The 23,153-nt window shown below is 42.1% G+C and overlaps 1 protein-coding gene across 1 annotated transcript in view; it reads right to left on the bottom strand.

Annotated features, from left to right (window-relative positions):
* Positions 1-23,153, bottom strand: part of LOC132226690 (guanylate cyclase soluble subunit beta-2-like) — a 50,825-nt gene that overhangs the window by 12,337 nt on the left and 15,335 nt on the right. Inside the window, exons 2-10 of the mRNA XM_059681202.1 lie at positions 21,566-21,726; positions 17,258-17,357; positions 16,168-16,364; positions 15,093-15,204; positions 13,807-13,910; positions 12,120-12,336; positions 8,068-8,388; positions 3,447-3,595; positions 2,740-2,886 (exon numbers count right to left, since the gene is read on the bottom strand). Of these exons, the coding sequence (XP_059537185.1) occupies positions 2,740-2,886; positions 3,447-3,595; positions 8,068-8,388; positions 12,120-12,336; positions 13,807-13,910; positions 15,093-15,204; positions 16,168-16,364; positions 17,258-17,357; positions 21,566-21,726 (1,508 nt within the window). The remainder of the gene's footprint in view (positions 1-2,739; positions 2,887-3,446; positions 3,596-8,067; positions 8,389-12,119; positions 12,337-13,806; positions 13,911-15,092; positions 15,205-16,167; positions 16,365-17,257; positions 17,358-21,565; positions 21,727-23,153) is intronic.

The raw sequence follows: 23,153 nt of genomic DNA, 5'->3' as shown, positions 1-23,153 counted from the left end.
GGATAGGGACTTTCACTCAGCAGAACTTGGGATCTGAACACTAGCAAAGTTCTGAGAACCTCATCAGTCCTACCATGGCTCGCCCTACCTGAGGAGATTTCTCTCTGCCTCCAGACTTCAAAGGGTCATTGTAATATATTTGGTGAACTCCAAGAGTACCTCAGAGGGATTTCTCTTAGTTCTTCTTCTCTAACACCACCCTTCCATAGGCCACTCCCTTGCATTTGGGGAAGGCCCTATATACCTCAGGACTGAGATCTCTCTCAACTCTCCTTTCTGATCCCTCGCCTTTGGCTGAATAACCCTATGTACTTGGTGAAGGCCTATGGAAAAGAGTTGGTAGATGGGTACAGCCTCTGTGGCCAGGACATATCAAAGACAAGATTTGGGAGATTCTAACCTGTCATTTCAGCCCCAGAGTGGCCATAACATGTTCACTAAAATTTAGACTGGTTTCTCCTTACCCTCAATTCTGGTGGATTACTTCTGCCACTCTACTAGTGGTGAATGTAATTATGGGTGTCTTCTCCTTGAAAGGGCTTGACATTTTCTAGAATTTAGCTCATTTATATTTCTTTGCTCTTTTTGTTGTTGTTGTTGTTGTTGTTGTTGTTTTTGTTTTTTAAGTTCTAGTATGCAAATAGCTCTTGCAGCTTTCTACATCTTAACCAGTTTTACTTTTCTTTTTGTTTTCATTATAGATTTTCTCCTGAAATATGATTATAAATTCCTCTAGGAAAATGAGCCTTTAATATATTTCTCTGACTCCTTCAAAGCACCTAGTAATATTGTCTCATGCATCGTACGACCTCTGCAAAAGTATACTAAAGGCTATATTAATTAAATAATAGATCTCAAAGAGTACTAATTTTAAAATTGTAGAAATGAAATATGAAATAAACTGAATATGACAACAAAAGAAGCTAAAGGTGGATTGTAACTGGATGCCAAGATTGATTCTAAATTATTCATGTGGTTATGATAACAATGCAGTCTTACCCTATCAGCAAGTGATTGAAAAGACCAAAAGCCTTTCATTTAGAAGCCAGATATTGGCCATGAATATTGAGAAGAAATTTAGTCAGAATAGTAGGCCAGAGTATGCTAACTGGTCAACTTAAGACTCTGGCTTCTACTGAAAGACTATAAAGAAAAGCCAAAAAAAATAAAAATAAAAACCACCCCACAAACAACAACAAAAACAGCAAATAAAGGAGAGATAAAATAATAAAACCATTACATAAAGGATGACATACATTTTAGAAACAGCGCATTGAGTAATAGTTTTTGAGAATTTGAATAAAATTGTCTTTGTTTCCTTATCTTGTAAAAAAAAAAAAAGAAATGCAGCACAATTATATTAAGAGAGAAAATGTTTCTAATCCTTTTCCTACTGCCTTAAATAAACCCACATGACATGCTGTTCTGATGGATACTTAAAATGCTCCTAATTATGTCCCTATTCTTATCTTAGAAATGACAATACCTTTTTCTGTTTGTTTGTTTTTCTTGGTAAACCCACCATGAGAGTTTCCAGTAATTTATTGTTTAATTTCATTCTTACCATTGTAGCATGATTTATACCTCTGCTGCTATGCTTCTTTCACACACACACACACACACACACACACACACACACACACTATTTACACAATAGTATATTTTCAATCATTTTTTTCTTTGATAGCTTCCATTAGTCCTTTAAACATATCTCTTTTCTCTACTCCCCTCATTCCCATTCATCTTAATTTGTTATTTCTTATATTGGAGGTTTTATTTAACAGGTTTATCTGTGTGCATACATCAGGCCAAGTATTGTAGACATAATGTTCTTGCAATTACCTAAAGCCAACTTTTACTCAGAAGACTACAGTGGACACAATGACCAGTATCTGCAGCATTTCTCAGCTTCGAAATTAGTGTGGTGAGGGTGAGTAGAACACATTTTCAGAGTCTCCTGCATAAGGGTTTATTCCATCCTACAATTGGCTTTATTTCTGTTTAGTTGGCTACTTGAAGATCTGACTGATTAGAACAGGGAAGTGCTTACCTTTTAAAAGGCAGAAACACTGTTCTAAGCCATCTCAGGACAGTTAGGATCTGCTGAGCAGACAGAAGGGGACACGTACTTTTCATTTCCTAAATTGCCCAACTTTTATAGAGTGAACTAGCTGCACAAGTAGCTTCCTGTGAGAAAGGAGAGCAGATGTTCCCTAATGGCCACGTGGTGGAAGGGAAGCTATTGTGAATATCTTATGGCACCACGTGTCTGGCCTGCTGGCGGGAGGCAGTGCCGCACCGCAGCCTGGGTCCTGAACCTGTCAAACAGCAAGAGGGACTCACAATTCTCTAAGCAGGAGAAGCTGGCTAGGGAGTGAGCTTGGCCACTTGTTGAAATGTGTGGACAAGAAGGAGGAATTGTAAATGAGCTGGCCTCCAACAAAGTAAATGGCGAGGCGTGCTCAGCACTGTCCTACATTATGGGCATAGAAACTTGCAGTGAATCATGTGAAAATCCTGAGCTCCAAAGGCTCTTCTGAAATTTTAGAGAAGTTGGAATGATAATATCCTGACTAATATCTCTATTACTTAGTAACATATGCAAGAGAAGAGCTGGGAGAAATCATTCACTTGCATTACTGTAACATACCCAGGAATCATTTAAGCAGACAAATAAGAAGAATTCTACTTTTTTGTGTGAGATGGTTGCTATTAAGCAATCATCCACTTGCTCTCTACCTGGATGGACTCCCCAGTAACAGGATTCATCACTTCTTTTGCAGAAATTCTCATCCCCAAAGCAAAATTAGCCACTCTTTGAGCATGGCTTCCAATAGGTACCGGAACACCCCCAACCACCATATAAGCATCTCCTATTGTTTCCACCTGTAAGGAAAAGAGGATATTCAGAGGTTTTCCTAGATGCACCAAACATATCATTAGATATTCTTGTCATTTTTCACATGTTGGTAGAAGGACCATATCGGGGGTGGTAATTATTTGCTAGGGCTATGAGGAGTGTGAAGAAGGAGGTGGGAAGAAAAATGACTCAGAAAACAACCAAGAGAAAGCCAAAGACCTCTCTGCTTCTGGTAGAAACAAATCACAGGGACGATGAAGCTGCTGGGGTAGGTGTAAGAGGCCGTGTATTCAATATGCATTATTTGGGTTTAGATTTGATGCTAAATTTAAGGAGTAGGAGGACCCCTCTCTGGGAAAACAGTGTGCCCACCCCCACCCACCCCCCAAGCATCTTAGTATTGGGTATTATGAGGGGTTCGTAAGAAACTAAAATTTATAAAATACTTCCAATTCCCTTTGAGCTCTTCCTCCTCACCCTGCTCTCATCCACACCAAACACCAGACCAGTAAAGAGAAAGGCCAGCAACTGAGGACCTGCCTGCTCGAGAGCACAGACAAAAACCCCGCAGGACACAGACACTTACTTTGTAGACTTCGTGGACACTAGTTAATCTGTCAAACTTGGAGTACATTGAGTTCAGCATATTCACTATTTGGATAGGTTCACAGGCAGCACAGATGTTCGTAAATGTCACCACATCGCTAAAGAGGATTGTGCAGGTTTTAAATTCTCCTGCGACAGAAACCAGGTATTAGTAATAGCCAAGGATATGGAATAATAATTCTATGAATTCTAAATTCAAGTGCCCCTTGTGAACCAAATCTGACTATGTCTTGAGGAAAATGAGCCAGATGCCACTGACCATTCACCATTCACCCAGCTGACATTTATTGAGTGCCCGCTATGATCTAGTCATCATGCTGGGAAAATCATATAACATGATGCAGGCACAGACCCTGCTTTTAAGAAGCCCCCAGTCTAGAGAGGGAGACAAAAGAGTAAACAGATACTCAATAAGATGTGCCAAGTGCTGGGGATGTCAGAAATGGGTTGAGTGGGCCCTGACATAAGAGAAGCTCCAGGTCCAAGGCAGAGCCTGAACTACAGGAGACCAGAGTCAGGGCTGGTAGAGACTGGTCACCATGAAGGACAGTGGTGAAGCTCCCATACCCTCACCATGTCCTTAACTCATCTGGCTGTTTCGACTCCTTTGCCATGCTTGCTAATTACATATAGCAGCCAGATGATCTGTTTAAATCACATCCCTGATTCTTCTGCCTCAAATTTTCCATGACTTCCACACTCTTAAACTAAAACACAACATCCTTACCATGGCCGAAAAGGGGACCTGCTCTTCCCCACCACCTCTCCGGCCTCGTGTCTCCATCCCTCCCTCCAGCTCACTCCAGCCCAGCTGGCCTGCTTGGGGTTTCTCCAGCATAGCAAGTGCCTCCTGCTTGGGCCCTTGCCCCTGCTGTTTCCTCTGCCTGACACGCTCTTTTCTCAAATATCCACAGGGCTCTGTCTTACCATTTCAAATGGAACCACCTCAGTGAGAACTTTCCCGACAACCCTATCAAAAATAACAGTTCCTAGATCTGAGTCCTCTTAGTCTGAATGCTGCCCTCCACCCCATAAGACTTATATAGCACGATATCTATATATATATAAAATAAAGAAATATGCTAATTAACCAGGACGCCTTAACGCGTCAACCAGACAGGAGGAGGTTGTGCCTGCAGTGTTGGGGGCAGGGTGGCAGGGTCCTCCATGTGCCTGCACTGGGGGAGGGCCTGATCAGCAGCAGCCCTGGCTGCTTCAAGGGCTGGAGAGGAAGGCAGGGTCAGACTGGCAACTCGAGGGTGGGCGGCGCCACGTGATTTCAAATCGTGTGCTGGCCTCCTAGTTTTAAGACTAGAGGCCCGGTGCATGAAAATGCATGCACTGGAGGGGGATCTCTCAGCCCAGCCTGCCCCCCTCATAGTCCAGGAGTCCTCAGGGGTTGGAGGCGACCGGACAATCAGTGGAAGGCAACGCCCCATCACACCTCTGCTGCTGCCACTGCCGGCAGCGCAAACCTCAGCCAGCCCTGGTTACCTGACCCTCGGGCGGCCCTGGGTGGCTGGGCAGCTGACATCCAAGGCTTGCCATCACCTCTGGCCATCCCTGGGTGGCTGGGGGGCTGAGGAGACTGGAGGACTCTGAAGGCCTTGCTGCGCGCCTGCCGCCCTGGCGGGGCTGAGGGGACTAGGCACCGCCATCTTGTGGCTGTGGGTGCCACCACCTTTGAGGGCATGGCAGTCAATTAGCATATTCTCTCCTTATTGGCTATGGGTGCCACCATCTTTGCAATGGCATGTGGGTCAATTAGCATATTCCCTCTTTATTAGATGAGATTGTTTATTAGGGTATTGCCTATCTCCTCCATTGAAACAAGCTTCATGAGGTGAGAAACTGTTTTGAACTCTGCTGTAACTCCGGCACCTGGATCAGGGCCTGGCACATAGTAGATGCTCAATACGTATGTGTTGAATGACTATATGGATATCTCTTTGACCAGAGCTGGATGCCTTCTGTATTATTTGTACCTATGGCAATAATCTCCCATTCATCTAACTTTCTATTCCCTGTGGCTTCTGGCCTACCATTCTCTCTATATTCTTCTTACTTTTATCATATCCTTTTTTTTCACTGGCTTTCTCCCCTATTTACATAATAGGTGTCCCCTAAAGTTCAGTACACACTGTCTTCTCTTTTCACCTCATGCCCCCTAGGTGACCTTCTCCATCATTCATAGGGTCTATGATGAACTACGATCCACCTTGGGATAACTCCCAGATCTTTGTCCTAGAACATACGTTGAGCTCTCCCTACAATTCCTGACCGCCTGTTGGTCATGTTATAGAGAGCATCCCATGGGCATTTCATACTCAACAGCTCTAAATCTGGCCAGGCTTTGCTGCCCTCAAGACTACTCTTTCTGTGAGCAAGATATTGAAAACCTATTTGAAGAAATAATGACAGAAAACTTCCCCTACCTGGTGAAAGAAATAGACTTATAAGTCCAGGAAGTGCAGAGAACCCCAAACAAAAGGAATCCAGAGGACCACACCAAGACACATCATAATTAAAATGCCAAGAGCAAAAGACAAAGAGAGACTCTTAAAAGCAGCAAGAGAAAGAAAGTCAGTTACGTACAAGGGAGTACCCATATGACTGTCAGCTGATTTCTCAACAGAAACTATGCAGGCCAGAAGGAAGTGGCAAGAAATATTCAAAGTGATGAATGCCAAGAACTTACAACCAAGATTACTTTATCCAGCAAAGCTATCATTCAAAATTGAAGGCCAGATAAAGAGCTTCACAGATAAGAAAAAGCTAAAGGAGTTCATCACCACCAAACTAGTATTATATGAAATACTACTGAAAGGTATCCTTTAAGAAGAGGAAGAAGAAGAAAAAGGTAAAGATACAAATTATGAACAACAAAAACACATCTTTCAATAAGTGAATCTAAAAATCAAGGGAATACATAATCTGATGAACAGAATGAACTGGTGATTATAATAGAATCAGGGGCATAGAAAGGGAATAGACTGACTATTCTCGGTGGGAAAGGGGTGAGGGGGATATGGGAAGAGACTGGACAAAAATCTCGCACCTATGGATGAGGACAGTGGGTGGGGAGTAAGGGCGGAAGGTGAGGTGGGAACTGGGTGGAGGGAAGTTGTGGGGGGAAAAAAGAGGAATAAATGTAATAATCTGAACAATAAAGATTTAATTTTAAAAAAAAGACTACTCTCTCTGTTCTGTCTTACGATAAAGTATCACTTCTTTCCCTGCTATAACCCTTACACTCATCACTGACTCCTATCTTTTGCCTTCCCCATCTTATCAGTTATGAAATCCTCCTGATTCCTCCTACTCATTCTGTCTTAATTCAGGCCTTTCTCATCACTGAACTGCACTTTTATGGGCTCTCAGTGTGCCTCCCTCACATGTGTTCTCCGCACTGTTACCAAAATTATATTTAAAAAGCTAATCATATCACTTCCATTATAGGAAAAATACTTTATTGAATTCCCACATTTAAAATATAAAACAATTTTCTTTCCCATAGTAATCCAGATTCATCACTCTATCACCTAAGCCTCATCCCATCTGCCAGCCTCATAAGGCACCACTTTGCCATGTACCCCCATGTTCTAAGGACAATACTACAGTATTTATTTTTACATGACCTTACCTTTCCTCTTACCATCTCACTCTCGCAAATGCCCCCTCCTTTTTTGCTGATATTCAGCCTCATGACCCAACTCAAGTGCCACACACTTTATATAAGCCTTCACAACACCACCTATTTATTCTTAATTTCCCTGTTATCTGGGTTTCCACAGCACCTTATGTGGTAGAAAGAGCATGAATTTTTGAATTTGATAAACTTATTGGTTTACTCATAAGCTGGGGTGAATGTAAATTAGCTCAGCTGTACAGTATGGATAAATAACACCCCCCCCTCCTAGAAATATTCAGAAAATTAAATGAAATAGCGAACATAAAATAAAAGATTCTGGCACAATTCTTGCTCCTAAATGAATGTTCATTTCCTTTCCTTTGGCCATACCCATGCTCTCCCCCACTAATTTATTCCATGTATATCTCTCAAACCCACAAAACTATGAACTATTTCATGTTCCTAGGACCTGGAATAGCACCCTGGCACTAAGTAAGTTCACCTTGCATGTATGGTGAATGAACACATGCCCATTACAAATGGAAAGTTCGGAGTGAACATAAGATCCTTCCTTCCAGAAATAGCTTGCTCTCCCAGAAGGGCCCCAAGAGGCACCCCTTGATTTAATGTTTAGGTGTCTAATTTCCAGTCATAGTGAAGAACTCTATTCATGGCCACTGAGCAAACGCCAGTCTTCGGATGCAGCTTTAAATTTCTGGGGAACATTATATATGCTGGTGTAGCTGACAGGCATTTTTATTTAATCCTTATTTCACTTCTGCATTACTTTTATTATTCTCAAAAGTAGACAGGAGAAAACGGAGGATATATAACCCAAGATCACATTGCTCAGAAGCGATGGAGCCAGAATTCAAATCCAGATCTGCCTGGTTTCAGATTCTATACCCTTAACCACTAAGGCACACTGCCTCACACGCGGAGGCCCTGTGACAGGAAGGGAGGGCCTTACCTGCATCCACCTTTTTGCCTTCCTTCAGCTGGTTGGCCACATGTTCGGGTAGCATGGCATAAAGCAAGGTCTCTGTTTTCTTCTTTTCTATGGCCAAGTGTTTAGAGAGGACCCGCAGCTCTTCCTTCTTCCTCTCCAACTGGGTGGACAGCTCCATCTCAGCCAGTCGCTGCTGGTTCAGCAGGATGAGATCCCTGGTGGTGTCGTGGGGGGCGAGGTCAGAAAGATGCATCTGGCGTTCCTCCAGCTCCTGCAGGCTGCGGAGCTTCGGGGAGCACAGGTATATCATGCACCGCACGGACTCCATCCAGATCATCTGGCCTTGCCATCACAGAGAGAAAGTGACAAGAAAGCCAGTCACCAACAGGAGAGGACCTGGCTCCCAGACCATCACCACATAGTGAGCCTTCCTAGCCAGGGCACAGTCTCACTCCTTCCATTTTAGTCAAATTTCGTGGAAGTTATCTATACTTCCTGCCTCCACTTATTCATCTCCCCGTCTACATGGCCCCCAAACACCTGCTCCTACACAAGTCTGCCAGTCTCTCCCTTCCTCAGCCAATATGCTGTCTGCTGGTGTGAAGCAGGCCATCCTCCCTGACACTGCTTTCTCCCTGAGGTTTCCCTTCTTCTTTCAATTATTCCTTTAGGCTTGTTGTTGTTGCTCGTTCGTTAAATGTTGGTGTTCCCCAGGGTTCTGTCTTGGTAGTCTTCTCTTTTAGCATTCCACAACTTCATGTACACCATGCTGACAATGAGTCTGTATTTCCAGAGGAAACCTTGCTTCCCAGACTCAATATGCACATTTCTTTAAAAATATATATGCTTATTGTTTTAGTACAAAAGTAATGTGCATCTACTGCAAAAAAGGAAAATGTGGAAGACAAAAATTTGCTTAGAATTTCACCACATAATTACTGTTAATATTTTGCAGTATAGGTCTGCTTTTATTTATTTTATTATTATTTATTTACTTTTACTTTTATTATTATTATTTTTTTTTGTTAATCCTCACCCAAGGATCTTTTTTTCCATTGATTTTTAGAGAGTGGAAGGGAGGGAGAGAGACACAGAGAGAAACATCAATATGAGAGAGACACATTGATTGATTGCCTCCTACATACACCCCAACCAGGGCCAGGGATTGAGCCTGCAACCCAGGTTCAATGGCTGAAGCTATAACCACTGAGCCAAACAGGTAAGGGCTCTTATTCTTTAAATTTTGATTCTTTATTGTTGAAGGTACTATAGATGTCCCCTTTTTTTCTCCCATTGACCCTCTCTACCTCTTACCCATCCACCCCCTCACCCCCCTAACCAGACCTTCACCACACTATTATCTGTGTCCATGGGTTATGCATATCCTATATAATAAGAATTAATAAAGAAAGAGAAGATGGGCAGAGGGGATATTAATTCTTTCATAACATATGCACTTAGTCCCTGCTATGAGCCAAGCACGTGGTCTTAGACATTGAGAATGTAGCAGTGACTCAAACTGATGAAAGTTTCTGCTCTCAAGGAGTTTACATCATATCTTTTCTCCGTTAATCACCTTCATCATCCAGTTACCCAAGCAAGAAAATTAATAATTATTCTAAGTACTCGTTTTCAACTCCTACATCCAGTCACCAATTTCTGCCTTAATTATGTTGTGCCTCTGTTCCCTGATCACTACCCAGTGCCACTGCCTGAGTGCACTCAGTGCTTTAAAGCTTCCCACCTGTTCTCCAGTGGCAGCCTCCACCTGGCCTCCAGTGCTCCAATTCCCTACTCTCTGGGCCATCCATCAGACGCCTCCTGAGTGCTCATCCTAAACCTCAAATCTGGACATGGCAGACACTTAAAAATGTTCCCAACTGCACAATAGAGCTCAGGTCCTCATCTTGCAGCCTCATCACCCATCACTCTACTCTACAACTCGTTTGGGATTCCCAGAGCACATCATTTTCCTCCCCGGTATCTCTACTGTTTATACCGAGAACACCTAACTACAAGTTTAATAAAAAGACAGCTCAAAATGTGTCCTCTCTCACACCATATATAAAAATTAACTCAGAATAATTAATGTAAGAGGTAAAATGATAAAACTCTTAGAAGAAAGCACAGAAGACCTGAGTGACATTGGATTTGGCAGTGATTTCTTCTATGTGACACCAAAAGCACAGTCAATAAAAGAAAAAACTAGTTAAGTTGGATCACATCAAAATGTAAAACATCTGAGCATCAAAGGACTCAATCAACAGAGTGAAATGCCCCCCCCCCAATGGAAAAGAAGAAAATACTTGCAAATCATATTTCTGATAAGGGGTTAGTATCCAGAATATTTAGTGAACTCCTACAACTCAACAACAGAAAGACAAAATAATTGAAAAATGAGCAAAGGATTTGAATAGACATTTCTCTAAAAATATATATACAAATGGCCAATACACACATTAAAAATGCTCAATCAGCCTGGGTGGTGTAGCTCAGTGGTTGAGCATCGACCTATGAACCAGGAGGTCACAGTTCAATTCCTGGTCAAGGCACATGCCTAGGTTATGGACTCAATCCCCAGTATGGGGTGTGCAGGAGGCAGCTGATCAATGATTCTCTCTCATCATTGATGTTTCTATCTCTCCTTCTTTCTTCCTCTCTGAAATCAATTAAAAAATATTTTAGAACATGCTCAATCATTAGGGAAATGAAAATCAAAACCATAATGAGATACCAGTTAAAATCCATTAGAATAGCAATTATAAAAAACAAACAAACAGAAAACAAAAAAGCAGGAGATAACAAGTGGTCATGAGGATGTGGAGTAATTGGGATTCTTGTGCACTCCATATGGCAATTTAAAATGTACAGCAGTTTTGGAAAACAATATGGCAATTCCTCAATAAATTAGAAACAGAATTATCATAAGACCTAGTGATTCCACTTTTGTTTTAAAGTCTATTTTGTCTGCTGTAAGTATTGCTACTTCAGCTTTCTTTTTGTTTATATTTGCATGGAATATCTTTTTCTATTTGTTCACTCTCAGTCTGTATGTGTCTTTTGATTTGAAGTGAGTCTCTTGTAGGCAATATATAATGGGTCACTTTTCTTAATTCATTCAGCCACCTTAACCCTGCCATTTTATTGGAACATTTAATCCCTTTACATTTAAAGTAATTATTGACAAGCATGTACTTATTGCCGTTTTGTTAATTGTCTTGGCTGTTTTTATAGTTCTCCTCTGTTCCTTTCCCTCCCCACTTAACCTCTTCCTTTATGTCCTTTTTGTCTGTTTATTTTCAATAGAGCCTTTTTGTTCATATCTTTTTTTTGTATATCTTTTATAAGTTGTTGGTTTGTGGCTTCCAATGAGGTTTATGTGTTCCATTCTTTACGTATAGCAGTTTATTTACATAGAGCAATTGATACATTTTTACACCTCCTCCCCGATTTCATGTCATTGTTGCCATATTTTAGAACTTTTATGTTTTTTGTGTCTTTATTTACTATAGTTTGAATTGAATTTGATACTTTCTTTAATCTTTGTAGTAGCTTTTTAAATGTCTGATTTGCTGTATTTATGTTATGTAAAATTTATCACAAAGAAACTAAAATGAAAGCAAAATGTGTGCCCTATTAACTATAGGTCAAATGATCAGGTTATTATACAAAATACAGATGTTAAATTAGTACCAATAGTACCATGTGCACTCTAAAAATTTTGGTAACAGAGGCCACAATTTCATTTTATATAAAATAAAATATATTTTAATATTTTATAAAACATGCCATATAATGCACATGGTACTACTGGTACTAATTTAATGTCTGTATTTTTATAGTAGGATGATATATAGTGTCCATTTGTGTCTAAACCAGAATTGATTGAAGAAATAAAATATATTGCTTACAGATCAAGCCAAATAGAAATGTAAGAAAAGTAACTGTTCTGAATGCATTCCCTGCCCCACTTTTTATCCAACTTTTTTCAGGAAATTGGAAGGCTCTGCCTCTTTCATTTCTAACCAATCTCCCAAACAGCGGAGAACAAGGGGGGAGGAGGGAGTTACTACCTCGGAGTTTGAGCGTGGGTTGACGTTTCCATGCTTCAGGCATCATTTCTCTCCGTGCCTTCAGGACAAATTGACTGTTGATAAATTTGCAGATGCTGGAAATGTTGAAGGTAACTTGAGGATGAATGATGGAGAAATATTCATCTAATCGAATCTTCTGTGTTTGGAGTCCTGGGACATACTTCTGAATATTCACTCCCATTTGCTTGACCCTCAGCTATGCACAGAGGACAGATGTAAGACTAAGGAATGGAAAGCAACCTGCACCATTAACGTTCCCTTATAAATATCTTTCTGGCCATTCTGTGTGACTCACTGGCCGGGGGGGGGGGGGGGGGGGCGGGGAATGAGGGGGAGGGGGGTCAGTAATGGAATATACACCAGGGAAGTAACAAATGTTATTTTAAAACTCAAATCCGCAGCTAATCTCTGAAAGAGAAAACAATAGTATTAAAGTGCTCAAAAGCATATCTCTGACTAACAAGAAACAGAAGTTAAAGCTCTCAATTGGGCTAATAGTGCTTCCCTAGCTCTGTGAGACTTCTCTCTCTTCCTCTGTTTAGAATTAATTAATAAAGAAACTAGCAAATTATATTGCATTGGACCTGATATGCAGGCTGGGTCCAGGGAACACACAGAAGGAAGGAGCAAGGTGAGCACCCTTTACATGAAATGCCCAGTGCTAGTACCAGCTGTCCAAGCATACTTAGCTTTATCACCATGGGGACTTTGGGAGGCTATAGAAATCAACCTAACCTTATGAATTAGTATTATTAAATTTTCTGTTATTCTATTCCCAAAACTTAAAGATAAATGGATTTTTAAAAGTAAATCAGAATTTAAAATATTAATAGTAGCAATAATAATATCCTCGGGACATTAGGGAAAACCGAGGTATATTGCGTTATAATTTCCTAGTTAGTTCTTATGGGGTGTTTGATTTCCTCAATTAGATAAATTCTTTGCAAGCATAGATGATCCTCAAGTGATTAAATGCCATAGTCTCTGTAACCAGAAGTTCACTCATAAGTGGTGATTTAGCATATTTATGCATTCAAATAAATAACAGAGAGAGTCACAATGGCTGATAGCATGTTAACTAATCTTTTGAGTCAAATTTAAGTTGCCTAATTGGCCTTTTAATGAGTTCATAATCAATTTAGTTGACATATGTTTTATCCAAGGAAATTGAAAATGAACAAACATTACTTGTTAATGGTCATTCTCACAACACCCACAGTGGCCAACTTATGCCACTGACCTCGTCCCACCTTCAAGTTGCAGAAAGTAAAGTCGGATTGGCACACCCATGGAGGCATAAGGTTGATGAGTGGTCACATTTAGAATTCCTCTGCCATTGCTAATGACAACGTTCCCTTATTCCTTAGGATTGTGAATTTTAGTGTCACTTCCTTTTTCTCTAGTGGCAAACTTTCTTATGCACTCACTAGTTCAGACCTCTTGGCGCTGCTTCCTCCCATATTTACCAAGAAGATTCTGCATCTGGTTTCTGGAGACTGCCACAATAAAAAGGAAGTCAACGGTCCTGTGCAGCTAAGTCCTGGTCTCCCAAACCCTGGGCACTCTTCAAGAACTTAAAAGTTACTGCCAGCCAGAATGACTATACAACATGCTCAGGTCCCCAGAGTATCCCCAATCCAAGCTCCAGAGAAAAGGGGCCCCTTACTGATTCATCAAATACGACGTGGAAAGGAAAAGCATTGCAGAATGTCTTCACTTCAATCCAGAGCTGCTCGGGATAAAGCGGCACAAAGGTGTTCAGGAGATGCCCTGGATGTACAAACAGAAGAAGAGTCCTGTTCACAGACCACTTGCGCCACCAACCTGGCACAGAGTGGCGCTCAGGAGAGGATCTTAAATGTTTCCCAGGCAAAGTGCAGTCCCCACTCTTCTGCACGCTCCCTCCGCATCTCCAGATGGCCATGGCAATTCCTCTTCCAAATTAAAACAAACGGAAAACTTGCTACCAGGTTGAGAAGTGCCCCTGCCCCCGCCAAGTTTCTGCCTGCCGCTGAAGAGTTTCTAGGCCAATTATGTCTCGCCATGAAAACAGAGTCTGCATTGAAACAGTGACAGCCAGACAATGAGCTCACAGAGCAGAGTGTGTGTGCCGGGCCCAGCGTCAGGGACATTTGCCATGGAGCTTTTGAGACTGACAGTTTTGGGTGACACATTAAAATTTAACCAACAGCCCTATTTGGCAGAGGGTAGAGATTCTAAATGGAGCCTTATTGATATGAAAATGTCCTAGACAAAGGATGTCAATTGTGTGTTTGAGTAGCTTGCCATGGCTTGAGGGACTTAAAATGCAGCCCTTTGAGCCCTGCAGACCTTCTCCCAGATGCATGTCATCATGATCCAGGGGGACTTGATGAGGACACGCTAGCTCCCTTCTCCTGGTGGGTCAGAACCCTTATTCTGATTCAGGCATTAGGTGCTGATCCGGAGACCAGCCAGCAGAGAGACTACTGCCTTCACTTTTCAGATGGAAGATGAAGGACCTTGTTCAAGATTACACAGCTCCCCAGGGACAGAGCCAGAAATCTGGTCTCTTGCCTCTTGATTCAGTGTCCTTTGCATTACTGGACACCATGCTTATTAATCACAGACTGCTAGGACAGAAATGCATGCCAGTGCAGAAGGCCTGAGGAGCCATGGGCAATTCATTGTTCTTGATAATATGTCAGTACTGATCTTCCTTCTCGTCAGCACAGTCACCTAGTAGGGCTGATTCCAAGCCTCTCTGACTACAGGGGAAACTGTATCTCCATGTCACCCAGCACAAATCAAGGGGGCAAAGGGAGGCAAGTTAGAATCTGACATTTTAAATTTAAAAACCATACCAGCCAAATCCAAATTCTGCAGAATCAGGGACATAACAATCATTGAGGACTTTGCCCTTTTGTGTGCAATCACTCTTGGGAGCCAAGGTTGGAAGAATAGCCCACTCACCTTTTCCAAACATGACTATACTTCTCACAACTTCCCAGCGAGATTTCTTCACAGGGCAAACAGAGATACTCAAATATTTCTCCTTCATCCTTAGGAAAGCTGCCTGGAGGGCCTGCAGTGACAGGGAGAGAAGCATGTGCGCCTGGTCACATGACTGGTCATGGAACTGGAGATGCACAAGCCCCATTTGCTGTGATTGGGGCCACAGGAACAGCAAGAGCTGCAAGGTCAATCCTACCAAGACTTTGTAAGCCCTGATATTTTTATATAATTAATCCTCAGGCTGGTTCTCTCTCAAAGGCAGCAAGAACCTTTTATAAGAGTGGGCTGGCAGGAAATCACACATGGTCATCTTCTCTTCCCATGGTTGTAGATTCTGCAGCGAACAGACTTGAGGTGGGCTTTGCTGTAAGATATAAACACTGTGTGCTCCAGGAATCATAGGCTTATCTGGATTTTTGTACAAGCTATGTGGATACAGAGCTGTGCATCTAATATATGTGGTGCCTAAAGAGATAATAGAACATCTGTAAGTCACAACTGAGGTAGCCAACCACAGGATCATGAGTTCACTCCAGACCCCTGACTGGTCCCAGCTGCATAAATGGGCACTAAGGACTTGAAGGGTCAGTTTATTTCAGAAAGGTTGCAAAATAAGCCACAGGGTCAGATTTCAAAACCTTTATATTAGTATTTCTATAGGTGAAAATTTTCCAGGCTAAGGTATACCCCAGAAAACTTCCCAACACATATTTAGGTTACCTTAAACAAGTGGCTGTCAACTAGGAGTGATTTTGTCCCATACCCCTAGCTGGGGACATTTGGCAATGCTTAAAGATATTTTTGATTGCCACAATTGGGGGTCAGGGTGCTGCTAGCATCTAATTGGTAGAGACCTGAGGTGATGCTAAACATCCTATACTGCACAGGAGAGTCCATCACAACAAAGAATTATTTAGTCCAGAATGTCAGTAGCTAAGAATGAGAAACCCTGCCTTAATCCACTAGTAGAAGGTGCAGTTGACTCTCCCACTAGGAGGGACTATGCTTTCTGAGGACACAGCAAACCCAGTACCTCTTGGTCTCTCTGGATGTCCTGACCATCTTGTAACCTATTTGGCTTTGCTCTTCTTATCTGTCTGTGAGGCTTCTGCACAATCAGAAACACAACGTGCTCCATCTTCCCTGTCCTCTCCGCTTCCTTATTCATGTCAAGTATATCCATGGACACCTCAATGTTGAAGAAGTCTTTGGCCACAGCTTCAATGATACCTGTAGCCAGCAGAAGAACACCTATTAGTGAGGGATGGCAGAAGGCAGTGTGTCAGCAAAAAAAAAAAAAAAAGAAATCAAGTTATACAACTTCTAATGAATATTCCAGAGTTCACCAAGTCCGTGCCTTGCCTCAAGACAAGCAGCATATGAGATATTAATAAAATTAAAAAATAAAATAACTTTACAGAGATTTAAGCTATACATGGCTTAAACTATACATGACTATACAAGTATATCCCTGCCACTCTAAATTAAGCATCTTTTGTGTGCTGGTTTATTTCAGGGAAGTATTTAACTTATTAAATGAACTCTGGAAATAATGTAATCAAAATTCATTGTAAAAGCATTAAGGATCATGTTTTTAAAGTGTTCCTCTGGGAATCTATCCCAGGGTTATATAAAAAAGGTAAAAGCATGCCTGAAGATGTTCATCACAGTACTGTTCACAATAGCAACAATGATATCAACTAAAATATCAAAAATAGGGGATTGGTTAATTACAATGTTGAATATTGGAGATGCACAAACCCCATCCATAGATGGTGGTTTTGCAGACCGTTCGAACACGGGAGGATGATTTTTCTATAATGCTGAATACAAAAAAAAAGTTGATACAAAAGAATATGTGCAGAATTATTACAACTATGTAAAAACCAGCCTAATTTTCAATGTTGAAATAAAAGTGAAAATCATTCCTTTTTTTGGCACTTTGAAAACTTATTTTAAAGACTCAGAACTTTGGGAATAATGGTCAAGGTGGTAAAGCGTCAGACACTGGAAGAGATGGAGTGTAACTTCCTGCCCACAGCTGGCTCTGAGCCACCTGGAGAATTTGTGGGGAAAGCCACCGAGACCTCATAGCTATGCGACAGGTTAAGCTGTCCCCATACCTGGTACAATGTGGCACAGACCACTTCTGTCAGAGTAGTAATGGAGAAGCATTTTCTCGTCTGCTCCTTTCTCCAAACGAAACGATGGTGCATTCATCTCCTAATTAAAAGACACAGCATGTTTTTCCCAGTGAATGCCAGTTGTTTAAATTATGCTTCTTAAGGTTTTGTGAACCAAAAGTACTTATCCATTACAGCACACAGAACTATATTCCAACCCCCCTACTCATACAAAAACAAAATCTACCATGGTCCCTATATGTCAGGAATATATATTATAACTAACCCCTAACCAACTACATATGCAAGTATGACCTTCATTTTAAAGAGGAGGAAACTGAGGCTTCGGGCAACTAAAGCTAAATTCATAATGGCACAACATTTTGAACCTCACAAAGCCTTTCCAGCTATCGTGCTGCTTTCCCCCTCACTCCAAGGGTTGCCATGCTTGGTTTGTGACCAAGTTACCATGGATATCTGCACTCTCAGAAAGGTCAGGGGCTCAGAGGAATTTGCAAGTGGAGAAGAGTTTATTTCTTGTTCTGGAAGAATAATGTCCTGTGTAGCGAAAATTTTCACATTTGAAACATCAAGGATACATCAGCAGAGATCATCTTTCTCCAGGAACGCACCATGTCACGTTAGAGGAATGTCAGGAAGTGAGGGTGAGGACTCTGTCAGGGGAGAGGGTCCCTGCTTGATGAGCAGGCAGCTCAGCACCTGGCTCACAGCTTTTGTCTGAGTGAAGGAACAGATTGAGGTGCATTCTTTCTGAGATCTTTGCTCTCTCCCATGGTGGAGTGGATGTGTGGGAGGTGTGTGTGTGTGTGTGTGTGTGTGTGTGTGTGTGTGTGTGTGTGTTGGGAGAGTTGCCAGTTAAAATAATTATTTTATCTTTCCAAAAGTATATACATAGAGAGAGTGTGTTTATGTATGTATGTATGTATGTATGTGTGTGTGTGTTTGTATCTTGACAGAATATAAAAAAGATTTGAAGTATAACATATAAAATTATGTGATAAAACAGGAAATTAAAAGTTATTTTTTTAAAAAATTATATCCAAACCCTGCATAGTGGGAAAAATAAAGGAGTATAGGAGGACTAAATTAAAAATAGACTAACTTCTGTGACTATGTCCCCACTCACGTCTCGTTCCCAGCCTAGGCCACTTCCCAGAGATACTTCTCAAAGTTTGAGCTTTCAGTTCTTCTGATCAGTGGCTCCAATGCTCTGAATAACATAACTATACTGTTATTTTTTTTATTAAAATAGGGCTTTATGGAAGTGGAGAATCAGAGCAAAGAGAAAGTAATGAGAAGCAAACCGGAGCATGGTTTTTGGAGTCAGGCACACCTGGATTTGGGTACTAGCTCAGCTACCACAACCTGGGTGATTTAGAACAGTTACTTGACCATTATGGACATCAATTTTCTCATCTGTGTAGTGGGAAAAGTAAAGGTACCTAATCTTAGGAGTTAAGAGGATAATTCAATGTTTATAAATTAGCTCAATACCTGCCTCATAATTAGCACTCAGTAAAAGTTAACTACAGTTATAACCAGAAATGAATGCCTGTAAGGGACTGCCAAATTATTAGAGACAAACATAAAGAAAAGCTAACATTATTTTACTTTTACCTAACGACAATCGATAATATTTTGCTGAGTATAAAGCAGCACTATATAGCTATCAGTTATCATTGCCATGTATTTTATTTCAGCTTGCATATGGCAACATTTATGTATTTTATTTATCTTATGCAAAATATCCTCACTTACCCCTAGAGAAGTTCTATTAACTGCTTCTTTAGCATTGATTTTGACATATAAAGGAATAACTACCAGAGGAAAGGTAGCAGAAATGGGTATAGAAACAGTAGACTTGGGGATTTCAGAACCTCGATGCCTTTCCCTCTTATCATATTAGTGACAGTAACATGCTGAGAACAATATATGGAACATAAAATATATTCCATAATGTTTTTGATAGAATGAATAAATGGAAGAACATATTACTATGTTCTCCAGGACTGTGGCATAAATATTAGCCAAATTTTCAGATGAAAGATATGATATTAAAAAGTATTATGAAAGATTATTGAAAAGGTCTAACTATACTTTTTTATATTCTAATTGTAGAGTTTTAGCTAAGAAATTTGACAGTAAGTTACCATATAAATTATCAGAATTTTAAAACTAGCCATATTGACTGGAGAGAAAAGGAAGGGGAAGGAAAAAAGTCATTAAAAATGGAATGCTCCTTCTGGCCTGATTACAATGCTGGGGACTTCCACATGTTATCTCTTTAGTCAAGACATCACTATGAGGTAGGATTCTCCCCCCACTATTTATTCTATTTTTTCACTGTGTGTAATGTCTAAGAAAGTGCTTGGCACAAAGTAGGTGCTGAATCCATATTTATTCAATAAATATGTGAAAAAATTGAGGTCCAGAGAGGGCAACTAACTTGTCTGGAATCACCAGCCAGGAAGTGGCAGTGTCTGACCTTCTAGCCAGGAATCCTTTCACTCTCTCTAATCTATATGTATATTCTAGAGGCCTGGTGCATGGGATTCGTGCACTGGAGGGGGAGGCGTGGCCTGCGGGGATCAGCCTGCTGTGGGAGCACTGCTCATCCAGGTCAGCCGAGCAGCTGTGGACCTGCCCTCTGCTCCTTGGTCCGGCATCTTCCATCGAGCCGGAGCACTCGCCTCTCCAGGGGGCCTGGTCAGGGCCAGGCCCAGGGACAATAGCACTGAGAGGCGGCAGAGTAGGCCTCAGTCCCACGGTGGCCAGGCCACGAACCTGCCCCCCAACCTCTGGGGTCAGCTCTGCCAGCCCTGCAGCAGCACTGCGCGGCCTGTGGGCTTCCGGAGGAGGTGGCAGGTAGCGAGGAGGAGGAGCCTGGGGTGAGGAGGGAAGATCACAGCCTGGGTTCCTGCCCATGAGCCCGGGGTTCGCAGTGGGAGCAGCCGCTCATCCCAGTCAGCTGAGCTGCACTCCCATTGTGGTAGCGCACTGATCACCAGGGGGCAGCTCCTGCGTTGAGCGTCTGCCCCCCCTGGTGGTCAGTGCATGTCATAGCAACTGGTTAACGGTTGTTCCACCGTTCGGTCACTGGGCTTTTATTATATAGGATATTTATTTATTTCGGAGAGGAAGGGAGAAAGACAGAAACATCAATGATGAGAGAGAATCACTGATCAGCTGCCTCCTGCATGCACCCCACTGGGAATTGAGGCTGCAACCAGGCATGTGCCCTGGCCTGGAATCAAACCATGACCTCCTGGTTCATAGGTCAATGCTCAACCACTGAGCCACACCGGCTGGGCACTGTCTCCATTCTTGAGTTGTTCACATTGTAACAACAAGACAGACCCAGCTATTCAAGTCAATTAAGGTTTCTAAACCTCTTATTCCCTCGCTGGAAACTGGAGGAAATAATACTTTTCCCTTTTAATATCTGTAAGGGTGCACTATGATTCATGAGACATTTTAGCATACATTATCTCATTTCATCCTCACGACAGTCCTTCAAAGGTGGTGATAAGCATTAAATACAAAAATGGTAAACTATAAAGGGCCCTAAAATAAATATAAACTAATATAAAATAATGAACTATTATTATGATATGTGTAAGTGTTGCTTCGTGTTTTCATTAAAACATTTTATTTTCTAACACAGAAAAGGGAGTCTAAGTGTTTGAATTTTCAATGATCTCTACAAACAAGAAAACCAAGGCATGAACTCCAGAAGGACACTCCCCAATAGGGAAATTGGTTTGCTAAAACCTCAGGCAGTCACTCCATGGGTTAATCGGAGTTGGACAGTGTCCGATTCTGGCTCTTGGCCCTGCCAAGTCTTTCCTTCTGATACATGAATAAATGAATCTGGCTACAGAAGCTTTTTATCAGCTCCATCAAGGCCAGGAAACCTGAGGAGAGATTTTGCAAATCTACTGAAACCTGGCTGTTACCCAGCCTTAGTTCCATGGTGATCAATCTTCTAGACTTAATTCCAAACCCACACCAGCCCCGTTAAACAGGTCATCCTCCACCACAAAGCTGACCTCTCTAGCTTGCCCTTCTTTTAGGGTTGACTATTTTATAAAAGTGGTCAGCAGGTACACATTTTCCATTCCTTTCCCAAGAAAACTCTTCAGCCCACTGATACCAGGTACCAAGGATTCTGCAGGCCCCTTGCAACTGCCTGCTTTTGGGGGAGGCAGGGAGATGGCCCCAGATGACCCAGAATGCCTACAGGCACTTCTTCTCTGGACCACCAAGACCAGCCTCAGATCGCCTTACCCGATAAGAAAGTGCAAGGTAACTGTGGAGGGCATCTAGATTTTCAATAAACTCCGTGAGATCGCCTCCCAGTGTTCGTAACATCCTGTCATAGCCAGACTTCTTACAGAATTTAAAGAAGTATTCTCCAAAGAGTTTCAGAATGGCTTCCATGGAGACACCTGAGGAATGCAAAGCAGACCCACAAAATAAAAGCACCTGCGAGTGTTTGTTCTCATTTGTTTCCAAAGAGTTAAACTCCTGGCTATGGGATATGTTGCTGAACTTCTCTCTAAGGCTTTACTTTCCACACCAGTAAAATGCCGATGATAACACCAAAGCCTGGAGGAGCTCAGTGCATCGCTGGCACCCAGTAGGTGCTCATGAAACACGAGCCCCCTCTAACTCTACTTGGATCTTTGCCATGGCCCCATAGCATACATTTCTCTACAGGCCAGAGGGGCTACAGAGCTGCACAGCCTTGTGATGGCTGAATCCAGGATGAGGTTCACTCTGGCTGGGCAGTGTGTGGCCTCTGCCACTTCTCTACCACCTCTAGACATCGTTAAACACAATGGCCTTTCACCATGATAAAAAGCTACTTCTGAGAAATAGTCAATACTCCAACTAAAAAATACCGACAAATTTATAGTATCCTGATTTACCTAAAAGATGATACCAAATGCATGGAATGACTTCCCTTTTCTCTCTCTTCCTGTCCACACCTGGTCTCCCTTCAAGGTGCAGTTTGCACGCCACTTCCTCATTAAGATTTCTCTCAATATCCCAGGTCACACTGAACTCTCTCTTCCTAAGTGCTGCATTTTTCTTTCCTTCCCATTTGGATGGCAATTCGGAAGGCAGTTACCTCTTTCTAACCCTTTCTGTGCTGACACACAGTCAGATAAACTCCTGGGGGTGGGCTTGCAGCATTCTTGGGGCTGCTGCCCCTGCCTGTACTTTTGGAATAAACCGTCTGCCATCGTTTGCTTTGTGGAGAGGCAGTCAGAGATTTTAAAGAACATTTTTAAATTTCTAAAACACATATTAATCACTGTTATTTTACTAAATGTTTGCCAAAACCTTCCAAGAGAGAAACCTCTATTATCAGGTCCCTGTTGTACAGGCCAGGCCATTGACGATGAGAGTCATCTTTGTGAACTGACCCAAATCAACAGAGTTGCAGGGACTCTAACCCTAAATTTGGCTCCTTTTGTACCATATCCCACAGCCTCTGAGCAGCAGGCAGGGAAATAAGGGGTCTCCCCTGAGGTGGGGACTGCTAGTGGGTTTTCACCATTTGACACAGGAGACAGGGCATCCATCCACGCTGGTGCCCTGGTGCCCTGGTGCCTCTGTGCGAGAGCATGCTCTTCTTTACAGTGGTGAGGACTGGGTGCTGGGGCAGGTCCGAGAAGCTCAGGCTGATGGGAGACCTGCCGTTCACACTGACCAGCTCCTTGGCTGAACCCTGAAGGGCCCGAGGATGCTGTGACCAGGTCTGGAATTCACAGCCAAGGGTTTTCCGGGCCTCTTGAACTATCCATAACCAATTCCTACAGAGATGGCCGGGGGTCAGAGGAGGTCTTTCCAGCCTCTACTTGCATCC

The sequence above is a fragment of the Myotis daubentonii genome, chromosome 2 (genome assembly GCF_963259705.1).
Source record: "Myotis daubentonii chromosome 2, mMyoDau2.1, whole genome shotgun sequence".
Classification (NCBI taxonomy): Eukaryota; Metazoa; Chordata; class Mammalia; order Chiroptera; family Vespertilionidae; genus Myotis; species Myotis daubentonii.
The sequence above is the reverse complement of the archived record's forward strand: the minus strand, read 5'-3'. Positions and strand labels throughout refer to the sequence as shown.